Source organism: Salvelinus sp. IW2-2015, linkage group LG7 (assembly GCF_002910315.2).
Source record: "Salvelinus sp. IW2-2015 linkage group LG7, ASM291031v2, whole genome shotgun sequence".
Taxonomy (NCBI): domain Eukaryota; kingdom Metazoa; phylum Chordata; class Actinopteri; order Salmoniformes; family Salmonidae; genus Salvelinus; species Salvelinus sp. IW2-2015.
The window spans coordinates 17,454,518-17,478,019 of NC_036847.1; the positions used below are offsets into that span (position 1 = coordinate 17,454,518).

The 23,502-nt window shown below is 43.4% G+C and overlaps 1 protein-coding gene across 3 annotated transcripts in view; it reads right to left on the reverse strand.

Annotated features, from left to right (window-relative positions):
- Window positions 1-23,502, reverse strand: part of LOC111966512 (AMP deaminase 1) — a 35,691-nt gene that overhangs the window by 8,254 nt on the left and 3,935 nt on the right. Inside the window, exons 2-7 of one of the 3 annotated variants that reach the window (XM_023991218.2) lie at window positions 19,600-19,605; window positions 17,324-17,489; window positions 17,043-17,208; window positions 8,499-8,664; window positions 7,400-7,622; window positions 5,691-5,820 (exon numbers count right to left, since the gene is read on the reverse strand). In XM_023991218.2, the coding sequence (XP_023846986.1) occupies window positions 5,691-5,820; window positions 7,400-7,622; window positions 8,499-8,664; window positions 17,043-17,208; window positions 17,324-17,489; window positions 19,600-19,605 (857 nt within the window). Of the gene's footprint in view, window positions 1-5,690; window positions 5,821-7,399; window positions 7,623-8,498; window positions 8,665-17,042; window positions 17,209-17,323; window positions 17,490-18,036; window positions 18,137-19,599; window positions 19,606-23,502 lie in introns of those variants that run through there. The other 2 variants (XM_070444484.1, XM_070444483.1) reach the window with 2 other exon arrangements.

Genomic DNA, 23,502 nt, shown 5'->3' on the forward strand with positions numbered 1-23,502 from the left:
AAGTAAGACGTTTAAACAGGTCAACATTCACAAGGCCGCATGGCCAGACGGTTTACCAGGACATGTACTGGCAAGTGTCTTCACTGACCTTTTCAACCTGTCCCTGACCGAGTCTGTAATACCTACATGTTTCAAGAAGACCACCATAGCCCCTGTGCACAAGAACGCCAAGGTAACCTGCCTAAATGACTACCGACCCGTAGCACTCACGTCTGTAGCCATGAAGTGCTTTGAAAGGTTGGTCATGGCTCACGTCAACATTATCATCCCAGAAACCCTAGACCTACTCCAATTCACATACCGCCCAACAGATCCACAGATGATGCAATCTCTATTGCACTCCACACTGCCCTTTCCCACCTGGACAAAAGGAATACCTACATGAGAATGCTGTTCATTGACTACAGCTCAGCGTTCAACACCATAGTGCCTTCAAAGCTCATTACTAAGCTAAGGACCTTGGGACTAAACATCTCCCTCTGCAACTGGATCCTGGACTTCCTGACGGGCCACCCCAAGTGCTAAGTGTAGACAACAACAGATCTGCCTCGCTAATCCTCAACATGGGGGCCCCTAAGGGGTGCGTGCTTAGTCCCCTCCTGTACTCCCTGTTCACCCACTACTGCATCACTAAGCACGACTCCAACACCATCATTAAGTTTGTCGATGATCTCTGAGGCAGCCTATAGGGAGGAGGACAGAGACCTGGCAGTGTGGTCCCAGGACAACATCCTCTCCCTCAACGTGATCAAGACAAAGGAGATGATCGTGGACTACAGGAAAAGAAGGGCAGAACACGCACCCATCCACATCAACAGGGCTGTAGTGTAGCAGGTTGAGAGCTTCAAAATCCTTGGTGTCCACATCACCAACAAACTATCATGGTTCAAACACACCAAGACAGTCATCAAGAGGGCATGACAACACCTATTCCCCCTCAGGAGACTGAAAAGATTTGGCATGGATCCTCAGATCCTCAAAAAGTTCTACAGCTGCACCATCGAGAGCATCCTGACCGTTTGTATCACCGCCTGGTACGGCAACTGCTTGGCATCCGACCGCAAGGCGCTACAGAGGGTAGTGTGTACAGACCAGTCCATCACTGGGGCCAAGCTTCCTGCCATCCAGGACCTCTATACCAGGCGGTGTCAGAGGAAGGCCCTACAAATTGTCAAAGACTCCAGCTACCCTAGTCATAGACTGTTCTCTCTGCTACCGCACTGCAAGCGGTACCGGAGCGCCAAGTCTAGATCCAAAAGGCTCCTTAACAGCTTCTACCCCCAAGCCATAAGACTGCTGAACAGTTACTCAAATGGCTACCCATACTATTTGCATTGACCCCCCTTCTTTTAACGCTTGACTAAGCTGTTTTCTCGCACATTGACTCGGTACCGGTACCCCTTGTATATATCCTTGTTTATTTAGTAAATATTTTCTTGACTCTTATTTTCCTTAATACTGCATTGTTGGTTAAGTGCTTGTAAGTAAGCTTTTAACAGTAAGGTCTAACTTAATAACAGAGCTTGAGAAACTCCCCAAATCCAGATGTGAAAAGCTGATTCAGACATACCCAAGACGACTCAAAGCTGTAATTGCCGCCAAAGGTGCTTCTACAAAGTATTGACTCAGGTGTGTGACATCTGTATTTCAATTTTTATAAATTAGCAAAATTTCGTTTGTATTTTTTTTACTTTGTCATTATGTGGTATTATTGTATCCATTTTAAGTTCAGGCTGTAACAACAAAATGTGGAATTCCTCAAGGGGTATGAATACTTTCTGAAGGCACTCTATTTGCAGTGCCACTGCTTTCTAACTATTCAAGCTAGGAACTCCAAACGAACTTCAGGGGGATGGAAACACTTCATAAATGTATAGATTCTTTCATTCCTCCATCCTTTAATCAGTTTAAATTGGCATACATTTGCATATTAGAACAAATGCCACAACTCTGTAACCGTATAAGCTACAGTGGTGGAAAAAGCACTCATGTCACGACTTCCGCCGAAGTTGGTGCCTCTCCTTGTTTGGGCGGCGTTCGGCGGTCGTCGTCACCAGCTTTCTAGCTGCCACCGATCCATGTTTCTGTTGTCCATTTGTTATGTCTTGAGTGTACACACCTGGTTCCCATTAAGTTATTATTATTTCCCTATTTAACCCTGGTTCCCATTATGTTTTGTGCGTGATTATTCCTGGTTTGTGTTAGTCGTGTGTGTTAGGTTTGTTATCCCTGCGTGGATTATTTAGGCTGATTTATTTTTCAGAGTAAAGTACGTTATTTTACTCAGTTCTGTGTCCTGCGCTTGACTCCATCCTCACCTCTGAAGGCGCAGCAGCGCCTCAGGAGGCTGAAGATGCGCTGCTGCGCCTTCTTCACCACGCTGTCTGTGTGGGTGGACCATTTCAGTTTGTCCGTGATGTGTACGCCGAGGAACTTAAAACTTTCCATCCTCTCCACTACTGTCCCGTCGATGTGGATAGGGCGCTGCTCCCTCTGCTGTTTCCTGAAGTCCACGATCATCTCCTTTGTTTTGTTGACATTGAGTTTGAGGTTATTTTCCTGACACCACACTCCGAGGGCCCTCACCTCCTCCCTGTAGGCCGTCTCGTCGTTGTTGGTAATCAAGCCTACTACTGTAGTGTCGTCTGCAAACTTGATGATTGAGTTGGAGGCGTGCATGGCCACGCAGTCATGGGTGAACAGGGAGTACAGGAGAGGGCTGAGAACGCACCCTTGTGGGGCCCCAGTGTTGAGGATCAGCGGGGTGGAGATGTTGTTACCTACCCTCACCACCTGGGGGCGGCCCGTTAGGAGGTCCAGGACCCAGTTGCACAGGGCAGGGTCAAGACCCAGGGTCTCGAGCTTAATGACGAGTTTGGAGGGTACTATGGTGTTAAATGCTGAGCTGTAGTCGATGAACAGCATTCTTACATAGGTATTCCTCTTGTCCAGATGAGTTAGGGCAGTGTGATTGCGATTGCGTCGTCTGTGGACCTATTGGAGCGGTAAGCAAATTGGAGTGGGTCTAGGGTGTCAGGTAGGGTGGAGGTGCTATGGTCCTTGACTAGTCTCTCAAAGCACTTCATGATGACAGAAGTGAGTGCTACGGGGCGGTAGTCATTTAGCTCAGTTACCTTAGCATTCTTGGGAACAGGAACAATGGTGGCCCTCTTGAAGCATGTGGGAATAGCAGACTGGGATAAGGTTTGATTGAATATGTCCGTAAACACACCAGCCAGCTGGTCTTCGCATGCTCTGAGGACGCAGCTGGGGATGCCGTCTGGGCCTGCAGCCTTGCGAGGGTTAACATGTTTAAATGTTTTACTCACGTTGGCTGCAGTGAAGGAGAGCCATCAGGTTTTGGTAGCGTTATTGTCAGTATTGTTCTCAAAGCGAGCAAAGAAGTTGTTTAGTTTGTCTGGGAGCAAGACATCGTGGTCCGCAACCGGGCTGGTTTCTCTTTTGTAGTCTGTGATTGACTGTAGACCCTGCCACATACCTCTCTTGTCTGAGCCGTTGAATTGTGACTTTACTTTGTCTCTATACTGACGCTTAGCTTGTTTGATTGCCTTGCGGAGGGAATAGCTACACTGTTTGTATTCGGTCATGTTTCCGGCCACCTTGCCCTGATTAAAAGCAGTGGGTCGCGCTTTCAGTTTTGCGCGAATGCTGCCATCAATCCACGGTTTCTGGTTGGGGAATGTTTTAATAGACGCTGTGGGTACATCATCACTGATGCACTCGCTAATAAACTCGCTCACCGAATCAGCATATTCATCAATGTTGTTTTTCAACGCTATACGTAACATATCCCAGTCCACGTGATCGAAGCAATCTTGAAGTGTGGCATCCGATTGGTCGGCCCAGCGTTGAACAGACCTGAGCATCGGTGCTTCCTGTTTTAGTTTCTGTCTATAGGCTGGGAGCAACAAAATGGAGTCGTGGTCATGTTTTCCGAAAGGAGGGCGGGGGAGGGCCATATATGCATCGCGGAAGTAACAATAACAATGATCCAGGGTTTTGCCAGCCCGGGTCGCGCAATCGATATGCTGATAACATTTAGGGAGCCTTGTTTTCAGATTAGCCTTGTTAAAATCCCCAGCTACAATAAATGCAGCCTCAGGATATGTGGTTTCCAATTTACATAGTCAGCACTTACAATGCACGTGTGGCCAACTTCTGGAAAATAAGTAAATTTGCTTACTGGGTAGTTATTATGAGTTTTCTTTGTGGTGTACTGACCGTGCTGGAACAACGAGACGCATCACCCTTGAAAAATAATATTGCAGTTTTGAAACTGCAGTACAAGTGCAGTAACTGCAGTCAACTGTGGTATTTTGGATGCAGTACTTGCAGAATAACAGCAGTGTACTGCAGTTGAACTGCAGTTATACTGCATTCTAACTGCAGTTATACGGCAGTGTGCTGCAGTTATACTGCACTCTGACAGCAATTTTTTTCAGGGCAGCTGACTCTGTGTGGTCTGCAAACATCAAAGTGCATGCCCATGAGTCTCAGATGGTATTTTTGTGTCTCAAATGGTATGTGCACGCGCAACCTGTAGACTTTTGTTGATCTCCTGAGTCATTATCTTTGTTCCAGGGCGTCAGTATGCTATGCTCATACCAGTCGGCGCACTAGCTCTGGTCCAGGGCGTTATGCTAACCACTGTTTCTTGTGCAGCTAGCCAGTACACACTAGCTAAGCTAACTAGTACTGACTAGCTAGGTAGAACACACTAGCTTGCTAGGACCTAGCTTCTAATTATAAATGTAATACCAGTACCCATACTGTTGATGGCGGTAAGACACCATCCAATTTGGCACCATTCAACATCCTGTATAATCTCATATGTCTCACAGCATCTGTGGCGTGAGAAGGTATCTGCTGGAGCCAGAGCCTAAAGTGAACAACAGGGGGAGCGGAGCACACATTTGCTATTAGGGCGCAGAAGCAGAAGTCCAACCCTGGTTGTAGGAAGTTAAGCAAGTCTATTCTAGTAATAAAGTATTATTTTATCTAAAGCCATTCACAAATATAAGGTATTTGTTGAAAGGAGAGACTTTATTTTGTCATTTTGTCATAGCCGTCATTTTTATAAATGAAATGAAACTAGTGTAACAGGGTGAAGATTGCCCGTTACAAGCAGTTAGTTTGAGTGTTGCTATCATGTTAAATGTGCTCTGTGATTGACTGTCTAGGGCCCTGTTTTTGTGCAGAAATGGAGGAACTGTGCTTTTACCGGTATTTCCAGCATTATCCCCTAGTTGCTGTAGGTAGAAAATCCTAGGAAATATTCTGTAATTGACACAAGCTGTCTCCAATCAATCAATGTCTGGTTGTGCGTGTGTGTGTTTGGCAGGGGGATCGCCTGAGCCATGGGAGGCGTACCTCTACGAATCTTAATCGCACAAAACCTATTTGGAAGGGAATCCTATTTGTAGATCAGTGATTATACAACTCACTTTGCTCAAACTGATCCTATGTGTCAATTAGGGGCAGTTAAAGGGGAGAGTCAATGAAACCAACCATGGAAGTATACTGTAGAAAATTTGAGGGGTAATCCTGACCGGGACTCGACCAGGGTCCAGCGACTGTCAAGCCAACATCTTAAGAGGTCTTAAAAGGCTAATAACAGGCTAATAAGATAGGCTAATGCTAATATGTTTTGTAAGGCGGTAGCTATCTACCTTCCTGCAGTTGTAGAAGTCCCTGTGGGGGTTCAGCTTCAGCTCCTTCATCTCCTCCATCTCGTTCAGCATCTCATGCACATTGAACTTGGACATGAGGAACTTCAGACGACGGTGAGTGTACGTCTTACTGCCACCCAGGAGAGACAAAAAGGACAAGCAAACATGTCATGTGGAACTTAGAAAGTTGTAAGACATTTCATGGTGTAATATGTAGTCCATATGTTGGACTATTTGTTCCAGACCAGCACTAAGGCTGTGTTTACACAGGCAGCCCAATTCTGATCTTTCACCCAATTATTGGCAAAAGCTGATCTGATTAGTCAAAAGACCAATTAGTGGGGGGAAAAAATCAAAATTGGTCTGCCTGTGTAAACGCAGCCTATCTCACTTGATTCAAATTATCATAGTGCTAAATTTAGATCAGAATTAGTTGAATCAGGTGTGTTAGAGCAGGGATGGTTCAAAAGCCAGTACATACTGTAAATACCAGTGGCGAAAAAAGTACTCAATTCTCATACTTGAGTAAAAGTAAAGATAGCTTAATAGAAAATGACTCAAGTAAAAGTCACCCAGTAAAATACTACTTAAGTAAAAGTCTAAAAGTATTTGGTTTTAAATAAGTAAATGTAGTTGCTAAAATATACTTAAGTATCAAAAGTAAAAGTAAAAATCCTTTATAATAGGCCAAACAGACGGCATAATTTTCTTGTATTTTTATTTACGGATAGCCAGGCTCACACTCCAACACTCCGACATATTTTAAAAACAAAGCATTTGTGTTTAGTGAGTCCGCCATATCAGAGGCAGTAGGGATGACCAGGGATGTTCTCTTGATACGTGTGCAAATTTGACAATTTTCTGTCCTGCTAAGCATTCAAAATGTAATGAGTACTTTTGGGTGTCAGGGAAAATGTATGGAGTAAAAAGTACATAATTTTCTTTAGGAATGTAGTGAAGTGAAAGTAAAAGTTGTAAAAAATATGATAGTAAAGAAAAGTACAGTATTTTTACTTAAGTACTTTACACCATTGGTAAATACATACTGCTGTGACTTGACTGCGTTGGAGTTGATCTCCCGTCGTGAAGTAGCTACAGAATTGTTAATGGGATATGTGATGCTCCATACCCATTACAGCTTGGCTAATGGAAAGCCTTGCAAGGAATTTTTCAAATAACCTGTTCTTGGCAATACTTTATTTTGTTCTTGATTCAGTAAAAAGTGTATCTTATAAATGTCAGTGTCCAGTTGGTTCTCCAAAACCAGAGAATTTTCAGAAAGATATTAAATCCACGGTTTGCACCGAGTGGGGATTTCCCTCGCCATTTTAGCTTCCAGAGATCTTGCATTTCCCAACATCTTTGCAGGAACTAGTTGTTTCTATGAGATGCAGCCACAGCCACGCGTAGAAGTAGATGAGAGCGAGTTACACAGTGTGACCAAAACAAAGATCTACACACATCCAAGAGGCATTTCTCACTCTATCCAAAACGTGGATTTAATATCTTTCTGAATATTCTCTGTTTTTTGGAGAACCACCTGCAACTGGACAGACATTTATAAAATACACTTTTTACTGAATCAAGAACGAAGAAAGTATGGCCAATTAAAATTCCTTTCGAGGCTTTCCATTAGCCAAGCTGTAACGGGTATAGGGTATCACATATTCCGTTAACAATCCTGTAGCTAGTCATGCAGTAAGACTCACGTTGGGCCCTGTGCAATCAGAGCGATGAGGAAGTTCATGTCGTCGATGAAGGTGATGTAGTCAGGGGCAGGCATGTTCTCTATGGGTTTGTGTTGGTCGGCCGCTGCCGCATCTTTGTATGTATAAATGACACCGTCCTTCATACGGGCTACCCAGCTCAGGTTCTCAGGCAAGCACTTGGTGTTGAAGGGGTCTTCGCCCTTCTTGGGTGGCGATGTGAAGACTGGCAAACAAAATGTTAGCTGTTAGACACTTTCTTGGCAGTAATCAGTGGCGGATTTAGGTGTAGGCGACATGGGCAGCCGCCCAGGGCAGCATGTTACCGGGGGCGGCACGGGGTGCCCGCACAATTTTATTTTGAATGGTGACATTTGCGCAATCGGTTTTATATCGCTCATTTGCACGTCACGTCAATGATATCATGTCACCGTGTGGGACTGTGGGTCAATTAACCTTGGTCGGAGTAGGCGCCTTGATTCTAGTTTTTGAGCTTGGCAGGCTACTACCGGGGAAGGTCTCCCACTCAGAAGTACGAGATGGGGAGGGGGCGGGGGTAGGTTGACCTCAGGTCTCCCCACTGGAAGCCCGAGGTAGGGGGAGTGAGGAAATCTATCAAATAGCGCATCTCTAACTTTGTACAGTACTAATGCAATTAGTAAAAATCAGTCACACCTCGAAATGCTACCAAATAAACCACAATTCATTCATATTGTGAATATACAGTTTCACTTTGTTGCATTTTTTTCTGGTTTGTGCGAAATCGTTAATAATAATATAAAACCAGTCTGCACACCACCAAGGTGAATTGTTTTAGTCTTGACTCTTGGTTGACAGTGTTGGGGGATGGGTAATGTATTGATGCTCGAGTGACAAATCAACAAAAATGTGTTTCTATTTGTCTTTGTTACTTATTTTTGATATTAATGAGTCTTATTTTTGTATATATTTTTATATTTATATAGGGGGGGGGGTTCGGCCAGGGAGCCATACAAGCTAGAACCACCACTGGCAGTAATAGTCTGTCACGAGAAACTACTGCATGCGTATCCCAGACATGCCCTCTCGATTACGTTCAAACTTGTCAGCCTAGTCTGCATACCTGGTTGCACTGTGTGTTCAGGCTTAAACGGCTCTCCCTCAATTTCCCTCAGGTACTGGGATGAGGTGAGGGGGAAGCGCTGGAAGGCCAGCCTCATGTACTTCTCTCTGATGGTTAGAGCACGGTAAATGCCCTTACAGGACAGCTCAAAGTCGTCCATGGTCACCTAAGAGTAGAGAGGGGAATGATATTAAGGGCCCTGTTCCAATGCATTGCTCCATCCCTCCGTTCCTTGAAGTAATCACTGATCTTACAAAAATGGATAATTGTCAGCAAGTTATCGGTCGTTCACAATGGACCAAATGATTATATAATATTCATAAGTGGATTATGTAGTAGTGCTTAAATTGGGAAAGTGAGCAACAAGCAGTTTGATAAGCAAGCCCCACCTCCTCCTGATGATTTCTCTCTGTAAATGTCAGAGCCACATTACTGAAATTTAAACCCAGACGACCTTTGCTGGGTTCTTATTTTCCAGTCTAGAGGGATCTATTTATGTGAGGAGATTTCCCTACAGGAGGTCAATGACACAGACCCAGAGACACATACTAGCCACAACGGTCAAGTTCACACCCAGGGCCATGGGCAGCCATGCTACTCCTCCAACATCCAGCTCAGTTTAACCCGTCAATAAGGACACTGCTCCACAACATGTAAACAGGGTCAACGAGACTTCATTCTGCTGCTATTTGAGGAGAGAGGGAGGTGGAGACATACAGTACCAGTCAAAAGTTTGGACACACCTACTCATTCCAGGGGTTTTCTTTATTTTTACTATTTTCTACATTGTAGAATAATAATGAAGACATCAAAGCTCAGGGATGGAACAGCTTTTGAGCATCTGAACTTATGGTTGTTTGTGTGGGAAAGGGGTTGAGTGTGTGTGTGTGTCCCACATCTGTTGCTAGGGGGTAAGGATGTTAGGGACAATATAGGATGAATCACCATAATTGTTTGCAAAAATAATAATTGCTTGCTAAATATGTAATTTTTTGCAATGGCAATCCTGGTTATAGGTAACAATCCTTTGCATGAACTGTCTACATTATTACGCATATTATTTTGTTAATTATGGAAATTTAAATATTTTAGATATATTTTTTAATAGCTATATATAATGCAAATCGAAGTGAGGACGATGGAAAAGCTTTGGCGGTTGATCTGCTTCTGTTCTGTGGGTGGCACTGTGTGCTCTTTTCGAAGGATGGGTCCAGGTCTCTCAGGGCCCTGGGATACGGGGGGACGGGGGTGGTCTGCCGGTCACTAGGATGACAACCCAAATTGGGATGGGGAGGGGTTTTAGAGGGTGGAATAGTTGGGAACAATTGGAGGTTTAATTAGTAGAATGCAAATATCATGGAATAGCTATATGGACACTCAATCACTATGGTATTTTTAATGGTGAGTTTACAAACATACAGTAACAGTCAACATTTTGGACACACCTACTCATTCCAGGGTTTTTCTTTATTTTTACTTTTTTCTACATTGTAGAATAATAGTGAGAAAATCTAAACTACGAAATAACACATATGGAATCATGTAGTAAGCAAAAAATTCAAAATATATATTTATATTTGCGATTCTTCAAAGTAGCCACCCTTTGCCGTGATGACAGCTCTGTACACTCTTAGCATTCTCTCAACCAGCTTCATGAGGTAGTCACCTGGAATGCATTTCAGTTAACAGTTGTGCCTTAAGTTCCTTTGTGGAAGTCTTTCCTTCTTAATGCGTTTGAGCCAATCAGTTGTGTTGTGACAAGGTAGGGATGGTAAATAGAAGATAGCCCTATTTGGTAAAAGACCAAGTCCATATTATGACAAGAACAGCTCAAATAATCAAAGCGAAACAACAGTCCATCATTACTTTAAGACGTGAAGGTCAGTCAATTCTGAACATTTCAAGAACTTTTAAAGCTTCTTCAAGTGCAGTCGCAAAAACCATTAACCGCTATGATAAAACTGGCTCTCGTGAGGACCGCCACAGGAAAGGAAGACCCAAAATTACATCTGCTGCAGAGGATACGTTCATTAGAGTTAACTGCACCTCAGATTGCATCCCAAATAAATGCTTCACAGAGTTCAAGTAACAAACACATCTCAACATCAACTGTTCAGAGGAGACTGCGTGAATCAGGCCTTCATAGTCAAATTGCTGCAAAGAAACCACAACTACAGGACACCAATAAGAAGAAGAGACTTGCTTGGGCAAAGAAACACAAGCAATGGACATTGTACCGGTGGAAATCTGTCCTTTAGTCTGATGAGTCCAAATTTTAGGTTTTTGGTTCCAACCGCCAGGTGAGATGCAGATTAGGTGAACGGATGATCTCTGCATGTGTGGTTCCCACTATGAAGTACGGAGGAGGAGTTGTGATGGTGTGGAGATGCTTTGCTTGTGACACTGCTGTGATTTATTTAGAATTCAAGGCACACTTAACCAGAATGGCTACCACAGCATTCTGCAGCGATATGCAATCCCATCTGGTTTGGGTTTAGTGGGACTATCATTTGTTGTTCAACAGGACAATGACCCAACACACTTCCAGGCTTTGTAAGGACTATTTGACCAAGAAGGAGAGTGATGGAGTGCTGCATCAGATGACCTGGCCTCCACAATCACCCAACCTCAACCCAATTGAGATGGTTTGGGATGAGTTGGACCACAGAGTGAAGGAAAAGCAGCCAACAAGTGATCAGCATATGTGGGAACTCCTTCAAGACTGTTGGAAAAGCATTCTTCATGAAGCTGGTTGAGAGAATGCCAAGAGTGTGCAAAGTTGTCATCAAGGCATGGCATGGCTACTTTGAAGAATCTAAAATATATTTTGATTTGTTTAAAAACAAATGGGTTACTACATGATTCCATATGTGTTATTTCATAGTTTTGATGTCTTTACTAATATTCTACAATGTAGAAAATAGTACAAATTAAGAAAATCCTTGAATGAGTAGGTGTGTCCAAACTTTTGAGCTGTACTGTACATGTGTTATTGTGTACATGTGTACATAATTTAGAGCTGGAGGGATTTTCAATGCACCGGCAGAACAGAGAAGCTACGTCTGGTAAGACGAGGGGTGGTGGTGTGTGTCTTTTGTCAATAACAGCTGGTGGTCTAATATTAAAGTAGTCTCGAGGTATTGCTCGCCTGAGGTAGAGTACCTTATGATAAGCTGTAGACCACACTATCTACCAAAAGAGTTCTCATCTATATTATTCGTAGCTATCTATTTACCACCACAAACCGATGCTGGCACTAAGAGCACACTCAACCCACTCTATAAGGCCATTAGCAAACAAGAAAATGTTCACCCAGAAGCGCCGCTCCTAGTGCCTGGGGACTTTAATACAGGCAAACTTAAATCAGCTTTACCAAATTTTTACCAGCATGTCACATGTTTAAACAGAGGGAAAAAAACTCTAGACCACCTTTACTCCACACACAGAGTTGCATACAAAACTCTACCCGCCCTCCATTTGGCAAATCCGACCACAATGCTATCCTCCTGATTCCTGCTTACAAGCAAAAACTAAAGCAGGAAGTACCAGTGACTCGATCAATACTGAAGTGGTCAGATGGCGCTGGACTGGACTGGAATATGTTCCGGGATTCATCCAATGGCATTGAGGAGTATACCACCTCAGTCATCGGCTTCATCAATAAGTGCATCGACGACGTCATCCCCACAGTAACCGTACATACATATCAGAAGCCATGGATTACAGGCAACATCAGCATCAAACTAAAGGCTAGAGCTGCCGCTTTCAAGGAGCAGGACACTAATCTAGACGCATATAAGAAATCCCGCTATGCCCTCAGACGAACCATCAAACAAGCAAAGCGTCAAAACAGGATTAAGATTGAATCCTACTACACCAGCCCTGACGCTCGTTGGATGTGGCAGGGCTTAAACTATTAAGGACTACAAAGGGAAACCCAGACGTGAGCTTCCCAGTGACGCGAGCCTACCAGATGAGCTAAATGCCTTTCATGCTTGCTTTGAGGCAAGCAATACTGAAGCATGCACAAGAGCACCAGCTGTTCTGGATGACTGTGTGATAACTCTCTTGATAGCCGATGTGGTCAAGACCTTTAAACAGGACAACATTCACAAAGCCGTGGGGCCTGATTCATTACCAGGACGTGTACTCAAAGAATGCGCGGACCAACTGGCAAGTGTACATTTTCAACCTCTCCCTGTCTGTAATACCTACATGTTTCAAGCAGACCACCATAGTCCCTGTGCCCAAGGAAGCGAAGGTAACCTGCCTAAATGATTACCGCCCCGTAGCACTCACTTCGGTAGCCATGAAGTGCTTTGAAAGGCTGGTCATGGCTCACATCAACAGCATCCTCCCGGATAGCCTAGACCAGGGGTGTCAAAGTCAAATGGACGGAGGGCCAAATAAAAAATGTTGCTACAAGCCGAGGGCCGGACTGTTCGAATGTTCATTGAAAATTTTTTAAATGACGCATATAGTCTAGTGAACCTAATTGAACCTACTGAAAACCTAACAAATATATTCCAATATGATCAGATAAATAAAGCAATATTTTCTTATGGCTCTGTCAGTAATCTTTAATTTTCAACAGACACAAAAGACAAATTTCCTTTATATAAAAATCCCCATAACATGAACATTAAATGAAAGAAACCGGTATTCAAGGCACCATCAGTAGCCTATATTTTCTATTTTAGCAAAAGTGGGCTAAATTTACTTCAAAGAAAAAAACCATAATAGCAATTTTCTATCATCCACTCACCTGAAATATTTTTAAAATATAATTGGATTGAAATACAATAAAAATAAGTGCAAAAATCTATTAATCAAAAACAACACTTTGTTTAAGGAGAAAGTAAACATGCAGTGAAAACAAATATTAAACTTTAACTTTTAAACTTGAACTGAGTAAAAACTCTAAATATGTGATTGCACAGAATGTTCACTTGTTTGAGGTTGAGGGTGATACTTGGTGGTGTCCCATCTTTTCCCACAAGTTTCATCAATGTTCGGGGTAGGCTCTGAGCTGAGGAAATCCTCAGAATTGAGTGGAGGTGTTAGCAGTAAGTCGACTTCTGTGTGATGTTTGTTGTTCAGGTTCATCAAAAAAACAGTCTGTTCCACACAGGTATGTGCTGCCAAAACATAGAAGCACGTTTGAGCAGCCTGGATGCGCAGCTGGGGCATTGTTCGGGGAGGAAACGGAGCGAAACTCGCAGCACCCACTGCCGCATATTTTTGCCTCAGTGCATCATTGCATTGGAGGTCAATCAACTCCATTTGGAGTTTGGTGGTGAGCTTTCCACGTCAACAGCAAATGGTTACCGAGCAGTTCCAACCTGCTTTTTTTGTGCTTCAAAGTCCAGCAATCGGCGTCGAAAGTTCAAGCGGCAAGCATACCATTTTATCAGCCAACTGGTGCGCTCGGGAACGCACTGGTAGAGAGCTTCTCTTTCATGGTCTGGCAGCTGGGAAAGTGGCTCAAATTTTCTTTCCGCAATCTGCGTCTCCCCAAGTCAGCTTTGGTTTTAAAATGCTTCACTGTACTGTACAAATATCAGAGATGACATGATCCCGACCCCTGCAGCTGCAAGTTCATTGCATTCAGATGACTCGTAATGTACACAGAAAAGCCATTTCACACAGGAACATTTCGTCTCGGAGTTGTGGTTGTGTCTTTCCTTTGCTGTCCAAGAACAGACAAATCTCCTCACGAAGCTCGAACATCTTTGAAGCACCTTTCCCTGGCTTAGCCATCGCACCTCTGTGTGATAAGGCAAATCACCATGCTTCCGTTTCTAACTCCGTCAGAAATGCCTTGAACTGGCGGTGATTCAAACCTTTGGCTCTGATAAAGTTAACTGTGCGCGTGATGATGCTCATTACATGCTCCATTTTCAAGGCTTTACCGCACAACGCTTCCTGGTGTATGATACAATGATAAGCTGTCAGCTCACCTGTCGCGTTTTCCTCTTGCATCTTTTCCCGTATCTTCGCCACCAGTCCGTCTCCGTGTGTCCACAAAATCGCAGGTGCTCCGTCGTATGTCAAACCCACGAGTTTTTCCCAAGGCAGCTCCATCTCATTGACACATCTTGACACACCTCTTCATACAAAATCATGGACCCCGTAGTTTCATGCAATAGGACGTAAAGCCCAAAAAACTCTCCTGTCACGCTTAGGCTGTGAGTCCACTCGCGGATGAAAATTGACAACTTGGGCAAGTCAGAAAAATGTCGGTGCTTCTCGATCCACAGCCAAGGAATATGCAAGAAAATCCTTTTCCCTTTTTCCACAAGCTGCTCTTTTACGAGTGATGCGACAACTGGGTCTACTCTCTCGGCAAATGTGGTTTCTGCTCAGACTTCACATTTCAAAAAGAGTTGCCTTTTTCTGCAAACTTCGTCCACAAACTTTATCATGCAGTTTTTTGATGAAATCCCCCTTCCGTAAATGGCCGGGCTGACTTTAGCGATCTCTTCTGCCAAAATAAAACTGGCCTTGACAGCCAGCCCTGCCTTGTGATTTGCGCTTTTTTTGAACAGAGCCTGTCGAGATTTGAGGCCTCGTTTTAATTCCTCTGCTGTTTGTAGCCTTTGTTCCATGTCCCATATTCTTGTTTTGTCACGCCGTGTATTCGTTTCAAAGGTCGTCTCAGATTATTACTCTTCAGTAGCACCACTTTCTCCCACACAGAAGGACACACAGGGTTTTCCAGCTACCTCCGTGAACCTATATACTCCGACTTCCCACCTTGGGTTGAACCCCCCGGTTCTCAGCTGTCCACGCTTCGTTTTTGCAATTTTTGATGGGTATCTGAAAAGTTTTTTACTGTGATGCTGACGACTGCTGTGCCAAATAAATATTGAAATGAAGCAGCCTTAACTGCTCGGTGCGTCACCGTTGCATTGTGGGAAATGTAGTATTGGTGCGTGTAAAAGATCTGCGGGCTGCCGGCTTGCTGCGGTCTGCGGGCCGGTTCTAATAATAAATCAAGATCATCCCAGGGGCCGTAAAAAACCTTCTCGCGGGCCGGATGTGGCCCGCGGGCCTTGACTCTGACATATGTGGCCTAGACCCACTCCAATTTGCATACCGCCCCAACAGATCCACAGATGACACAATCTCAATCGCACTCCACACTGCCCTTTCCCACCTGGACAAAAGGAACACCTATGTGAGAATGCTGTTAATTGACTACAGCTCAGCTCAACACCATAGTGCCCACAAAGATCATTACTAAGCTAAGGACCCTGGGACTAAACACCTCCCTCTGCAACTGGATCCTGGATTTCCTGACAGGCCGCCCCCATGGTGGTAAGAGTAGGCAACAACACGTCTGCCACCCTGATCCTCAACACAGGGTCCCCTCAGAGGTGCGTACTTAGTCCCCTCCTGTACTCCCTGTTCACCCACGACTGCATGGCCAAACACGACTCCAACACCATTATTAAGTTTGCTGATGACACAATAGTGGTAGGCCTCACCGACAAAGATGAGACAGCTTACAGGGAGGAGGTCAGAGAACTGACAGTGTGGTACCAGGACAACAACCTCTCCCTCAATGTGAGCAAGACAAAGGAGCTGATCGTGGACTACAGGAAAAGGCGGGCCGAACAGGCCCCCATTTAACATCAACGGGGGTGTAGTGGAGTTAAAGTTCCTTGGTGTCCACATCACCAACGATCTGTCATGGTCCAAACACACCAAGACGGGGCATGACAATACCTTTTCCCCCTCAGGAGACTGAAAAGATTTGGCATGGGTCCCCAGATCCTCAAAGTTCTACAGCTGCACCATCGGTTGCATCACCGCCTGGTATTGCATCTGACCGTAAGGCGCTATAGAGGGCAGTGCATACAGCCCAGTCCATCACTGGGGCCAAGCTTCCTGCAAACCAGGACCTATATAATAGGCGGTGTCAGAGGAAAGCCCATAAAATTATCAAAGACTCCAGTCACCCATGTCATAGACTGTTTTCTCTGCTACCGCACGGCAAGCGGTACCGAACGCCAAGGCTAGGACCAAAAGGCTCCTTAACAGCTTCTACCTCCAAGCCATAAGACTGCTGAACAATTAATCAAATGGCCACCTGACTATTACATTGACACACCCCCCCCCCCATTTATTTTGTATATTGCTGCTACTCACTGTTTATTATCTATGCATAGTCACTTCACCCCTACCTACATGTACAAATTACCTCTAACCGTTACCCCCTGTATATAGCCTCGTTATTGTTATGTTATTGTGTTAATTTGTATTATATTTTACTTTAGTTAATTTGGTAAATATTTTCTTAACTCTTCTTGAACTGCACTGTTGGTTAAGGGCTTGTAAGTAAGCAGTTCACGTTAAGGTCTACACTTGTTGTAGTCGGCGCATGTGACAAATAAAGTTTGATTTGATTTATGAGTGGGGTCCATCATGTTCGACCCTGCTGACATCTTGAACCGGGTCTCTCTTGCAAAGGAGATTTGATTTCCATAAGACTAACCTGGATAAAAGGGAAATGTAGGCTACATAGCTAAGATATAATACCCCAGAGGCATAGTCTCCAATGATGGCCACTCTCTGGAAGTCAGGCACTTCTAGGTAGGTTGGTATGTCCAACAACACATCTGCCACAGGGGTCAGCGCCTTCCTGGCCTGGTCACTCATTGATGAAGGTAAAGGGATGGTGCGACACTTCTGCTGTCTCTTCTTACTACGGAGGGGGAGGAGGGACAGACAAACAGTGGATTTAGTGGTAAGGCAAAGGATGATACCATTGTTGGACAGTTCACATGAAGAAGAAAAAAGATTTAGGAACTACTACCCACCGTTTGTCAGTATCTTCATCGGTGTGCAGATGGTGGGCCATTTCTTGTTGGAGGATGGGACAGTCATCTTGCACTTCAAACATGGAGATCTCATCACGGACGCCCTCACCTTTGGTCTCCGATGCAAAGACTTTCTCCGCAAAGGCAAGCATATGCTCATCGGTCTCTGGCAGAAAGACATAGGTGTTACCCACCCTGTTTTTTCAAAGGTAGTTACTAAGTTGAAAATTTGCACTTTTATTACGTCATTTTCTACATTTGGTTTTGTTTCCCAAAAGCTATTCAAGTGCACTACCCAGGAAATTATGCAATGAAATGGACAACATGGAGTGTTGACCCGAAATAAGCACTGAACATGGAACAAGCTATCAGCAGCATAGATTCAACAGGCGTGATAAAGCAAGCTACAGTAGGATGGTCAAATTCATCATGATTGAAATTATTGTTTGAAATTATTTTGTAAAAAACAAGGTACTATCACAAAGGGAAACATTAGACATACCTTATTGCAACAGTTGAAAACAGACTCTCCAGCAGCACATGCTTTGTGTGTATAAGACCAAGCAGAACTTGGTCCAACGTCAACTCACAGCTCTCAGCACTAGCCTGGGCTATGACCACAAGGTTCCATGCACACAGAGCTACAGTAATCCAGCACAAAGATTAGGGCCAGACAACTCACATAAACACTCAACAACTTGCTCTGCACTTACATCAAATATCTACAGTACAAACAAGACAGCCTTCTCGGGCCAAACGAGACAAAGAGGCTGTGATACTGCAGCAACTCTTGGCTTATCTTGTTCCTGGAGTCATAGTGTCTGTGGACTCAACAAGGCCCAGAAAACTCAAGCGCATTCGGACTGATCAATTCATTGATTAATTTTTTTGTCTAGCATCCACTACAAACTTTATTCTATGACAAATAAGTGAATGAATTAATGTTGACAGTCACAAATTTCTACGGTGGGACATACAGTGCATATAATTCACACACTTGGATTATTATTGTTTTCAAGTAGAATTAAAATTAATTTTGTAATTTTTTGTTGATCGACACAAAATAATCTAATGTAAAAGTGGAAGAAAAATGTAACACAAATAATTAATAATTAACTAAACACTAATGTATCTTGATTAGATAAGTATTCACCCCCATGAGTCAATACATGTTAGAAACACCTTTGGCAGAAAATTACAGCTGCAAGTACTTTGGGGTAAGTCTCACATAAGTCTCACTTTCCACACCTGGATTGTGTGGAAAGTGATTGATACAACATTAAAACATTTTGGACCCCTTTTTCTCCCCAATTTCGTGGTATCCAATTGGTAGTTACAGTCTTGTCTTATCGCAGCAACTCCCGTACGGACTCGGGAGAGGCGAAGGTCGAGAGCAATGCGTCCTCCGAAACACAACCCAACCAAGCCCCACTGCTTCTTGACACAATGCCCACTTAAACCGGAAGCCAGCCACACCAATGTGTCGGAGGAAACACTGTACACCTGGTGACCGTGTCAGCGTGCACTGGGCCTGCCCGACACATGGGTCGCTAGTGCGCGATGGGACAAGGACATCCCTGCCGGCCAAACCCTCCCCTAACCCAGGCGACACTGGGCCAATTGTGCGCCACCCCATGGGTCTCCCGGTCGCGGCCGGCTGCGACAGAGCCTGGACTTAAACCCAGAATCTCTAGTGGCACAGCTAGCATTGCGATGCAGTGCCTTAGACCACTGTGCCACTCTGGAGGCCATCTAAAGCTTAATTAATAACTTTACCATGCTCAGATGTATATTCAGTGTCTGCTTTTGTTTTTACCCATCTGCCAATTGGCGCCTTTCTTTGTGATGCATTGGAACAGCCCCCTTGGTCATTGTGGTTGAATCTGTGCTTGAAATACGCTACTCGAATGAGGGACCTTACAGATAATTGTATGTGTGGGGTACAGYGATGGGGTAGTCACTCAAAAATAATGTTAACCCTAATATTGCATATAGAGTGAGTCCATGCAACTTATTACATGATTTGTTAAGCAAATTTGGACTAGTGAACTTATTTAGGCTTGCCATAACAAAAATAACATAACATAACAAAAATTGATTTAATTTTCTTATTAATTTGACATTGAGGTATTTTGTGTAGATCAAAATTATATCCACTTTGTAAAACAAAACAAAACATTTTAAAACCCAAGGGGGTAAATACTTATGATATGCACTGTACATGCAGGGTCAGGTTTCTCTACATTTGATATCTTCTTCTCACCCTTTATACTTACTTTGACCTGATAGTGCATTCCACAGCAGGAGAGCAGAGGATAACCCAAAATGGAACCAAAGAAACAAAGACAAGTCATGTTAGGAATTAAATAAATGAGTTAAATGATGTTACCAAAGTATTACACATTAAAATGAATGAGCTACCCCTTCCTGGTCTGTTTGATTTGATCAAATAATAGAAACCCCTTTTCCCATTTAGAGATGCAACCCTCCTGATTCAGCACGAGATGACTTAAACATAATGATAGTCAATTGAGTTAGTTATGAAGGCGTTGATAAAATACTAACAATGAATCGCACCATGACTGAAAGACACAACAAAATCAACTAGAGCATCGATGGATGTGTATTGAGGTTAAACATGAATCTATGCAAACAAGCATGAAATTCATTTTGTTCAATTGTCACTTCAACTGTCATGCACTCTCACGTAGCCCTACGGTGACTCAATGAGACATGCCACCTTTGATTAATTTATTCCTTTAGCAGTGGCGGATTTAGGTATAGGCGGCATGGGCAGCCGCCCAGGGCGGCATCTTCCCGGGGGCAGCACGTGGCGCCCACACAAAAACATTTGGATTGTTGACATTTGCACGATCGGCTTTCGATCGCTCATTTGCATGTCACGTCAATGATATTATGTCAAACTTGTCGGAGTGGGAGCCCTGATTCTAGTTTGTGAGCTAGGCAGGCTACTGCCTGGGAAGGTCTCCCACTCAGAAGTACGAAATGGGGAGGGGTGCGTGGGTAGGTTGACCTCAGGTCTCCCCACTGGAAGCCCAAGGTAGGGGGAGCGGGTGAATCTATCAAATAGTGCACCTCTTTGTACAGTACTAACGCAATTAGTAAAATCAGTCACACAATGAAATGCTACCAATTAAACAACAATTCATTCATAATATTGTGAATATATAGTTCCACAGACATAGTTTCATTTTTTTCTGATTTTGCAAAATCGTTAAGAATAATATAAACACCACCAAGGTGAATTGGTTTAGTCTTGACTCTTGGTTGACAGTGTTGGTGGATGGGTAATATATTGATGCCTCGATTGCCAAATCAACACAAATTTGTTTCTATTTGTCTTTGTTAGTTCTTTTTGATATTTATGAGTCTTATTTGTGTATATATTTTTATATTTATATAGTTTAAGAGTTATGATTATTTGTTTGTTTGTTTTCCAAATGGAGCCATACAAGCTAGAACCGCCACTGCCTTTACGTGTTCACTCTCAATACCTTATCCTTGGATGAAGAACAACACGTTTCTCTACTGTAGGTGCTTTTACGTCAGACGACCCAGAAAATGAACATTGTTCTACATTGTAAAGTGAACACTAAACAAATAAATAAATTGAACCTTCTAATCTGCATGTCCATTGTATTCCACCACATTGTGGTGCATTCCCTTCAGGGAAATCAGTGCATTGGAACACAGTGATCGAGGGGACTATGCCAACCAATCCCTATGCGATCCATGCATTTGAAATACTCCCCATGTGTTCCTATACCCCTTCCCTGTCTCTCTCCATACTTTCCCTTTCCCTCTGTGGAGTTATCAAAATGTCCCAGTCACATAGGGACAGTCCAGGTAGAGGGAAACAAACAAAAAGATGTGTGGGTTATCTCAGAAGGAGAGGTAATGAAAACAAACCAGGTTGGCTGCTGCCTAAAGTTAAAAAAAATATACAGTGGGGAGAACAAGTATTTGATACACTGCCGATTTTGCAGATTTTCCTACTTACAAAGCATGTAGAGGTCTGTAATTTTTATCATAGGTACACTTCAACTGTGAGAGACGGAATCTAAAACAAAAATCCCAAAAATCACATTGTATGATTTTTAAGTAATTAATTAGCATTTTATTGCATGACATAAGTATTTGATACATCAGAAAAGCAGAACTTAATATTTGGTACAGAATCCTTTGTTGCAATTACAGAGATCATACGTTTCCTTAGTTCTTGACCAGGTTTGCACACACTGCAGCAAGGATTTGGCCCACTCCTCCATACACCTTCTCCAGATCCTTCAGGTTTCGGGGCTGTCGCTGGGCAATCGGACTTTCAGCTCCCTCCAAAGATTTTCTATTGGTTCAGATTCTGGAGACTGGCTAGGCACTCAGGACCTTGAGATACTTCTTACGGAGCCACTCCTTAGTTGCCTGGCTGTGTGTTTCGGTCGTTGTCATGCTGGAAGACCCAGCCACGACCCATCATCAATGCTCTTACTGAGGGAAGGAGGTTGTTGGCTAAGATCGCAATACATGGCCCATCCATCCTCCCTTAATACGGTGCAGTCGTCCTGTCCCTTTGCAGAAAAGCATCCCAAAAATGATGTTTCCACCTCCATGCTTCACGGTTGGGATGGTGTTCTTGGGGTTGTACTCATCCTTCTTCTTCCTCCAAACACGGCGAGTGGAGTTTAGACCAAAAGCTCTATTTTTGAATCATCAGACCACATGACCTTCTCCCATTCTCCTCTGGATCATCCAGATGGTCATTGGCAAACTTCAGACGGCCTGGACATCGCTGCTTGAGCAGGGGGACCTTGTGTGCGCTGCAGGATTTTAATCCATGACGGCGTAGTGTGTTACTAATGGTTTTCTTTGAGACTGTGGTCCAGCTCTCTTCAGGTCATTGACCAGGTCCTGCGTGTAGTTCTGGGCTGATCCTCACCTTCCTCATGATCATTGATGCCCCACGAGGTGAGATCTGCATGGAGCCCCAGACCGAGGTGATTGACCATCATCTTGAACTTCTTCTATTCTTCTATTTTCTAATAATTGCGCCACAATTGTTGCCTTCTCACCAAGCTGTCTTGCCTATTTCCTGTAGCCCATCCCAGCCTTGTGCAGGTCTACAATTTTATCCCTGATGTCCTTACACAGCTCTCTGGTCTTGGCCATTGTGGAGAGTTGGAGTCTGTTTGATTGAGTGTGTGGACAGGTGTCTTTTTATACAGGTAACGAGTTCAAACAGGTGCAGTTAATACAGGTAATGAGTGGAGAACAGAGGGCTTCTTAAAAGAAAAACTAACAGATCTGTGAGAGCCGAATTCTTACTGGTTGGTAGGTGATCAAATACTTATGTCATGCAATAAAATGCAAATGAATTACTTAAAAATCATACAATGTGATTTTCTGGATTTTTGTTTTAGATTCCGTCTCTCACAGTTGAATGTACCTATGATAAAAATTACAGACCTCTACATGCTTTGTAAGTAGGAAAATCGGCAAAATCGGCAGTGTATCAAATACTTGTTCTCCCACTGTATATATACAGTTGAAGTGCGGAAGTTTACATTCACCTTAGCCAACTACATTTGATAGACAGGGTCCTGAAAAAGGACAGTTATTTTTTTTTGCTGAGTTTACATACATACATACAATACATACATACATACATACATACATACATATCATACATACATACATACATACATACAATACATACATACATTACATACAGTTGAAGTCGGAGTTTACTACACCTTAGCCAAATAAATTGAAACTCAGTTTTTCACAATTCCTGACATTTAATCCCTGTAAAATTCCCTGTTTTAGGTCAGTTAAGATCCCCACTTATTTATTTAACAATGTGAAATGTCAGAAAATAGTAGAGAATGATTTATTTCAGCTTTTATTTCTTTCATCACATTCCCAGTGGGTCAGAAGTTACATACACTCAATTAGTATTTGGTAGCATTGCCTTTAAATTGTTTAACTTGGGTCAAACGTTTCGGGTAGCCTTTCACAAGCTTCCCACCATAAGTTGGGGGAATTTTGGTCCATTCCTCCAGACAGAGCTGGTGTACTGAGTCAGGTTTGTAGGCCTCCTTGCTCGCACACGCTTTTTCAGTTCTGCCACATATTTTCTGGGCTTTGTGATGGCCACTCCATAC